The 7,475-nt window shown below is 44.5% G+C and overlaps 1 protein-coding gene across 2 annotated transcripts; it reads right to left on the bottom strand.

Moving 5' to 3' along the window:
• Positions 1–286: 286 nt before the first annotated feature.
• Positions 287–5,286, bottom strand: LOC147434180 (protein AUXIN SIGNALING F-BOX 2-like). Of its 2 annotated transcripts, XM_086490749.1 has the most exons (4): positions 3,507–5,286; positions 2,699–3,194; positions 1,483–1,643; positions 1,120–1,285 (listed from the first exon to the last, which is right to left on the bottom strand). In XM_086490749.1, the coding sequence occupies exons 1-4, from the start codon at positions 4,220–4,222 to the stop codon at positions 1,261–1,263; spliced, it is 1,398 nt and encodes a 465-aa protein (XP_086346875.1). In that variant the 5' UTR covers positions 4,223–5,286; the 3' UTR covers positions 1,120–1,260. The 2 variants fall into 2 exon arrangements, with proteins under 2 accessions (XP_086346874.1, XP_086346875.1); XM_086490748.1 differs by having other exon boundaries at positions 287–1,643; positions 3,507–5,270.
• Between the last annotated feature and the right edge of the window lie 2,189 nt (positions 5,287–7,475).

Here is a 7,475-nt window from a genome sequence, read left to right as displayed (position 1 = left end):
TGAATTGTTACTGAAAATTGCATGAGTAACATACTATGAAGCAGTAGCAACAATTGACAAGCAAAATTAAGGTGAGATCTCATTTGGACTGAATTGCAAATGCAGCTAGAATCAAACCAACCAAACATGCTTTCAAAATGTAAAGAGGTTGTAGGCAATAAAGTTATCTTTCTGTTGGAGACCACATGCCACAACCAGATGATGGAACCCCCAGGGAAGTGCGAATACGACATAACCACTCATCTCCTGCACTGGCATTAATTCAGAGCTATGATCAAACAAAAAGAGCACCAAATCAACCTTTTTTGAGTAATTAGCACATTTGAACAAGGGCTTGTCACCAGAAAAGAGGGGAGAAAGTGGGGGGGATTTAGGGGGGGGAACAGGCTTTGATGTTGCGCTAATCTTACAAAAAGAACTGAAACCCCATGGTCTATCAAATGAGTAGAAGCTTCATTGATACATGGATTCAATTCAATTCAGCAGAGCCCTGCAAAGGAAAGAATGGTGGTGATTCTGACTTGCCCATCTCCATCTCCATCTCCATAAATACAAAAGAAAAAATCAAAAAGGTGAGAGAGCCATGGTATAATGCATCACTACAACATGTCGCTCGCAGCGACTGCATAGCCGAAGGCATTAGCATTCTAGCCATGCTTTCAGACTTTTGGAGGCGACAACATCACTTGATGACGATCACAAGATGCTGGCTTGGGTAAAAATCCTTGTCAAAAGATTCCTCACCCATATTTGTAGCTACCCACCAGCATCAGTATCAACATGGATTTTGCTCCCAAATTGATTGAACTGTGTATGTAATGGCTCAAGACTCATTAGAGTGTATACACAAATGGTGGAGTATCGGTGCGCGGTCCTGCCACCGTCCGATAAAAGTAGAGCTTATCAACACGGACCTGCTCATCCTCCATTTTTCCATTGCCTTCATGTGATGACCTCTGCAATCTGCTTGAAATGGCCCTATCATCTTCAACTATCATCTCTACATTGAGAAGCGGCATCTGTTTCGCAAGTGCTCTGCAAGCCATTAATGAAAGATCACAAGCCGACATCCAAAGGCACCGCATTTGATAGAATCTCGGTATGCCGGAAAGCAAGCCAGCATCTCCAAAGGGGCAATCCCTGATCTCAAGCTTTTTCAAGCTCTCACATCCTTGCATTAGGTACTCCATTGCACACCCGCTATCACCGACAAAGGCTAAAGACAGGGACCTCATCTCCTTCGCATGCTTGCCAATCAACTCAAACGCCCGATCCGTCAACAATCCTGAAACAGAGAGTCGCTTAAGACCTGAACATGTTCTCACTATTGCCCCAAATCCTTCATCCATTGGATCATTTGTTACATAATCACGCTCCCAGGGTCTCATTATGCAAAGGCGAAAATGCGTCATTTTTGGACAGTTGCTAGCAAATTCCTCCATAGCTGCATTCGTCATCTGATTGCAGAAATAGAGTATGTACCTTAGCTCCTTGCACCCTCTTGAAATGGCGACCATGCCTTTTTCTGTTACCAAGCTCCTGCCCCCATCAGTAAAATCACAAGGAATAACCCGCAACTCTCTTAGGTCTTGGCATGTTTCTGCAACTGCTTCTAGACCTCTGTCTTCAACAAGGTCTTGCACCTGTGACACCACAATTTAATCAGCAAGAAGTCATTCGCCCGTAACATACAAATCCGAAATTCTCTAGAACTCCACATGCACACAGAATTTTCCAGGACAACAATGCCACATAAACCAAGATTTGTGAGATGCTATCAAGGATAGCATAACAAAATGCCTAATGTCTCTCTAAAGGCTCATTGATGCCAAGAAAATTGTCGCTCGACAGCTAAGGTATTTGTGGGTGTAAGGACAGCCGAGTTTAATCCTCAATAGGAATGATGAATCTGCATAAGAGGAAAGAAAGCATTGATAGAGCGGGAGAGCCAGTAAAACCACCTTTACTAGATATACCCATGCTAATTGTTGGATGTGTGTACACCTACATGTGTCCGCAGAAAACATAACTTCATTCTTAAGCAAAGTGCAAGTCATGGACTCGTGGTAGCAGTAGTGACCATCACCTCCATCATGCAAAAAATTGACTAATATTGGATGTAGAACTGGGCATCTTGATTCTCGACTACATTCCCGTGCTAAATCTTGGATGTATGTATTTGAAAGCCTGTGAGTGAGTCTGCTCATTTGCAAGTGTGCACATGCGTAAGTCAGGCTTTAAGCCTATGATCCTCAATCACTCACTTGTATGTTATGATTACCCCCATCATCTACTATATGCATGAACCAACCCATGTGAAGCCGACTTGTCCAGATATGCATTTCACTGAGAGCCAAAAGCATCCCTACGAAGAGAGGTAGACGTCCTCCATTTGCAACGTGATGTCATGGATCCCACCCGATCATATGTAAGCCCTAGGATTCTTCTCTTCATTTCTAAAAGAGATTAATCGTACACACATCATGGACGATGCAAATTAAGTTAGTTTGTTTTCCCTTAATCATAATGGCTCATTGTCTCTACCTCCTTAGCCCTATCTCTAACATGAAGTGTACTATTTACAAAACACACCATCATGCAATACAAAGAAGGTATATCCATACAGCGTACACACACAAAAAACTTGAAGGAAAGAAAGGGCCCGGGGGGGGGGGGGGGGGGGGGGGGATGTATGTACCAAAAGACATTGAAGTGAATGGCACTGACTGATCAGCTTCATGAACTCGGAACTTGTGATTGGCGACTCACTAAGGTTCAATTCCCTCAGATAATGGCAGATCGGATATATGAGTGGCAAATAAAGAGGTACAACCTCCCAAAAACCAGACAAAGCCCTCATGTTCCTGCATCTGGCAAACATATTTTCTAGCTGATCCATTCCTGCACCATTCACATCCTGGATAAAAGAGCCAATGCCAAGCTCTTTAAGGGATGGTCCCCGTAGTAGCAATAGACGCCGCAGTTGGTCCAAGGTAATATTCCTACTAAGCTTTAACTTCTGCAGCTGACTGCATTTGGCAACAAGTCTCTCTAGGTCTGCAAATCTCACTTCACTGCTCAAGCTAGTGATATTGAGGGACGTTAAAGTCGTACACGTCTCCGGGAAAGAGCTTAGCCACTCACCTCCCCTGTCATCAATTAGGCACTCTTGCAAATCCAGCTCACTAAGGTTCCTGTAAATCAAGATGATCAAACCAACAAAAAATTGAACATCATTAAGCTTTTTTTACCGTTGCGATAAGAGATGCTTACTGAAGGTTCAATATAACCAGGAAATATGTGACTGCATGCAAAATAAATGAGTAAATCCTTTGAGCCCAGCGTGCATGACTCAAACACATCATACAATTAAAGGTGCTAGTTTGTCAAGTGGCTGTTCCTTACAGAGCTTGAATTTGCATCAAGCCTTTCTGAATCATAGGATTCAACACATATATGAGATGGTGAAATAGCAACACAAGATTAAAAGCCATAAGTTTCAATACCTGCAATTCCTCACAATGGTTGCGAGACCATCTGTTGAGAATCCATCGCAGAAAGTTAGCACCAATACCCGAAAATTTGGAAATCGGTGTGCTATCAAAGTTAAACCCTCATCTGTTATGGTCATGCGCTTGAGCCTGAGCTCCTCCAAGAAGGGGTAGGGGTCCTTCAACACAAGCTCCTGAAGCCAGGGCTGTATATTAGCTCCCCAATGGGGTGGAACAAGGTTGAAATCAGAGAACCGTGGCCTGCCTTTCAGTGTTAGGCTCTTGACGTGAGGAAATCGCCGCGTCAGGATATTGGGTGAGCAAGAGTAGCAATTGCCAATAAAAACATTTTTTCGACTCCACCGATCTGCTTTCAGCCAAGCTTTGCAAACAAGAGAGACTGAGTTGCGGTCCTTGTGAGAGGTGACAAAAGCTAGCACATGCTCAAGGACCTCGTCTGGAAAGGGGCGAGGTAGTAGAGGTGGGTCGTCGGAAGAGTGCGATAAGGATTCTAGAGATGTGGATGACGACGAGCTTGTCGGTGAGGGTGATGATGACGACGATGTATTCTTCATAGTCTGTAGCCCATCTTCATCACAGATGTGTCCATCTCTATACACTTGCTCTTCTGCTTGACATGTGCGCTCGCCTTTATACACTTGCCCATCCTCAGAAGGTGCGGAGGCACCGTTGGGTGTGTCGCATTTGCACTCACTGACCCTCCCCTGCATCCCCGAGATTTGAATAGGGGAAAAAGGGCAACCTCAATAGCAGCTACAGGAGACCAAGCTCCCCTTTACAAGTTTGCATAAGGAAACCTTGGAGACCTCATTCCTAGTAAAACACAGTGTCCCCAGCAGGGGAAAAATAAAGGGCCACTTTGTGCAATTTAGCGACTCTCTCTCTCTCTCTCTCTCTCTCTCTCTCTCTCTCTCTCTCTGTGTGTGTGTGTGTGTGTGTGTGTGTGGGCGCGGGCTTCTATCAATTCCCACAAAGAAGAAGCCCGACTAAGTCTGCTTTCCTGCTGATTCCCTTTGCTTGCACTTACAAGAGCAGAATTTTCCTTGCACGTCTGTGAGTGCTCCACATACAAGCTCTGTTCTGCTTCAAACCTGCTTTTCTTTCCAACCTTTGGATACAGAAGAAATCACGCATTATCACCTCAATTAAAGCGCCAACACAGACAGTGCAATGGCAGAAGAGAAGTGTGCAGAACACCCAATTATGGCTTAAAGAGAGATCTTCGGCACCTTCTGGTTGTATAGTCTGTGTTCCCAGTTGGCACTACTGTAATCGGGATCTCAAGCAAAGTGTAAGGTCGGAGGTCGGAGTCGCCCACTCTATCCTAGGTGGGTGCTTCTGTTGGAGATGAGAGTTCTATCTCTCTATCTGTTTTGAAAGATGCCAAGAGGACACTAAGAAGGCCCCACACAGAGCTTTAGGAGGAACACAGAGTACCCAAAAAGGGAGCCCAGAGGGGAAGAGATTTGTAAGCTTGAGAAGTTGCTTCTCTTCTGCGCCTGCCCTGGAAGGCTGGAAGGGATGTGGGTGTGTGGAAATTGAATGCCCAAGTGCAAAGATCAGAAGGAAGAAAGAGAGAGAGGAAGGCAGATTCCAGAAGTAAAAGCTGAAGAAGGGATTTCAGCAATCATTATAACGCCCGCATGTTAAACAGGGGGGTTCTTCGTGTGTGTGTGTGTGTGGGGGGGGTGTGGACTGCCCAAGTGCCCACCTTCCCTATGGCCTGTGGAATGAGGAAGAGAGTTGCAAGGTTTGACCAAGAGATTACGAAGCGTTGAGCTTGATGATCATAATGGAACTGTGGGTAAAAATCTGATCTGATCAAAATAAAGGGCAGAAAAAGAGAGGAGAGAGATATACACACACAATGTGAGATATAGCTAGCCTAGAGAGAGGCGGTCTGATCTGATGAGCTCGTTTGCGTGTGTAAAGAGCATCGATGAGCTTGACGGTGCCAAAGAAGTTTCTGATGGGCTTGTGAGTGAGTCGTGTGTGTGAGAGGAGAGAGAGAGAGAGAGGTGGGCTGTGTGCGCGGGAGGTGGGCTTGATTTGTGTGCATAATACATTGGCAACCCTCATGACTAATTGGCAACCGGAGGATAAAGGACAGCACCCCGCTCAAGTGGGTGCAAGCAGATACACAGGGGATAAAGGAAAGGGGCCCGAAGGCAACCCTATCTATAACATACACATATCTTTCTATTCGCCAATTTGCAGTTGCCGGGCAAAAGTTCCATGACTCAGCAACCAACGGATACACTTTAGGCCTGTGTCACACATGGCCACTGCCTGCTCCGGCACAAGACTTGAGGCACTTGCATCAAGTTGATTTTCAATGCGGTCATTTCACTTGGTTTTAAGCGGCGATTGCGAACCATCCGATGTATGATGGCACACTTTTCTACCATGATTACTATATAGCGTTTTAGTGAATGTTGGCCCTAGTTTTTGTTACCATATACATGTGGTAGTGATGTGTGTGAACACTTAGGACCGCCACGGCATTTTTTCCCTCACTAGGAGGTTTTTCCCCCCATGCATTGTATATACATCCATCACTCTAGGGCTATCTTATCTTTCCATTGCACGTTAAGTAATATACTCTATGTTGTGTGCCTTGAGCTTCCTTCGTCTTCTCCAAACGGTGTGTGTTTTTTTGCAACCCTAATTCCAAAACAATTGGTATCATAGTAGGTTGCATCCTATCGGGCTTAGTCGCCAGCAGCTCTAGCACACACCTACTCACTTTCTCCGATTTATGTGAGCTTTGATGAGCGTCAACAGGCAGGTCGACAAATACTTAGGGGAAGCTCCAGAGCTAGGTCTGCTCAGATCTTCGATTTTGAGCTCATTTCGGCTTCCATTTCCACTACAGGCAGTGCTATGCAGGTAATCTTGTCATTTTATGCAGAATTTTTGTCAGTGTCGTTTTCTGCATAATAGGTCCCTAAGAGTCTTCTACGGGTTGTACTATATAGCACGTGATGGTCTCACTTTGTTTCTCCTCTTTTCGAGCAGTCTTCACATCAAGTGTAGGCATTCGCCGTGGCTGACAACAACACAGATGTGTTCAAGATGTTAGCTGCCAAGGACAAATTGGACGGGGACAATTACCCTATGTGGCTTTACATGATGCAGCATGTCCTTGTATCAAAGGGCATTTGGGACATTGTGCAGGGCATTGATGTAGGTCCTGGTTCTGTGGATACAGGGGATGTTGAGGTATGTTGCAGGTTTTTCTAGCATGATTGATGTTGTTAGAATTGTTTTGCGATTGTTGAGCAAGCTCGTTGGGATGTAAGAGATGTGTAGGCTCGTGCATTGATTGCATTGTCTGTGAAGCGCACTATCACTCCTCACATTCATTCAGCAAAATCTACAAAACAGGCTTGGGATATTAAAGGTGATCTTTATGGATGTCGCAACGAGGCTAAAATTGCATTGCTGCGTAAAGAGCTAGAGTCGACGATTATGCATGAAGAAGATGAAATGGACACTTTCCTTGTTGGTGTCAAGGATATAAACGAGCAACTTATTTCTGCAGGTGAAGTCATTTCTGATAGTTTCCTTGTGCAGACAATTCTTGATGCTTTGCCAGATTCTTACAAGACTTTTGCTAGTACTTGGAGACTTATGACCCAAGGAAATCCTGAAGTTGTCAAGTTTGATGCATTATGCACATTGCTATTGCAAGAATCACTTTCCAAAAAAAACAGGGCTAAATAGTGTGCAGTTGAACAAACTTTTATTGCTTCTCAAAGAAAAGGTGATAACAAAAATGTAACCACTTCTCATGGTTCTTTTGCGTGTAGAAAATCTTATGTTCCTAATGCTTCCGCTAGCAACACTTCATCTAGGAATTATGGTGATAAGGGCAAAAAGAAGATGCGTTGCCATTATTGTAAAGCTAATAATCACTTGATCAAGCAGTGTCCGAAATTGAAGGCAAAAGAGGCTAAGGAG

Source organism: Adiantum capillus-veneris, chromosome 19, assembly GCF_014529385.1.
Source record: "Adiantum capillus-veneris isolate H3 chromosome 19, ASM1452938v2, whole genome shotgun sequence".
In the NCBI taxonomy this organism is placed as follows: domain Eukaryota; kingdom Viridiplantae; phylum Streptophyta; class Polypodiopsida; order Polypodiales; family Pteridaceae; genus Adiantum; species Adiantum capillus-veneris.
This window is presented reverse-complemented; position numbering and strand designations above follow the sequence as displayed.

Bases quoted from the DNA above. Each gene is read 5' to 3' on its own strand.
- LOC147434180 (XM_086490748.1), bottom strand. From the start codon at position 4,222: ATGCAGGGGAGGGTCAGTGAGTGCAAATGCGACACACCCAACGGTGCC. The intron at 3,195-3,506 runs GTATTGAAACTT...CTTGATTTACAG, and splicing joins ACCATTGTGAGGAATTGCAG to GAACCTTAGTGAGCTGGATT. The intron at 1,644-2,698 runs GTACATACATCC...GTGGTGTCACAG, and splicing joins ATTCACTTCAATGTCTTTTG to GTGCAAGACCTTGTTGAAGA.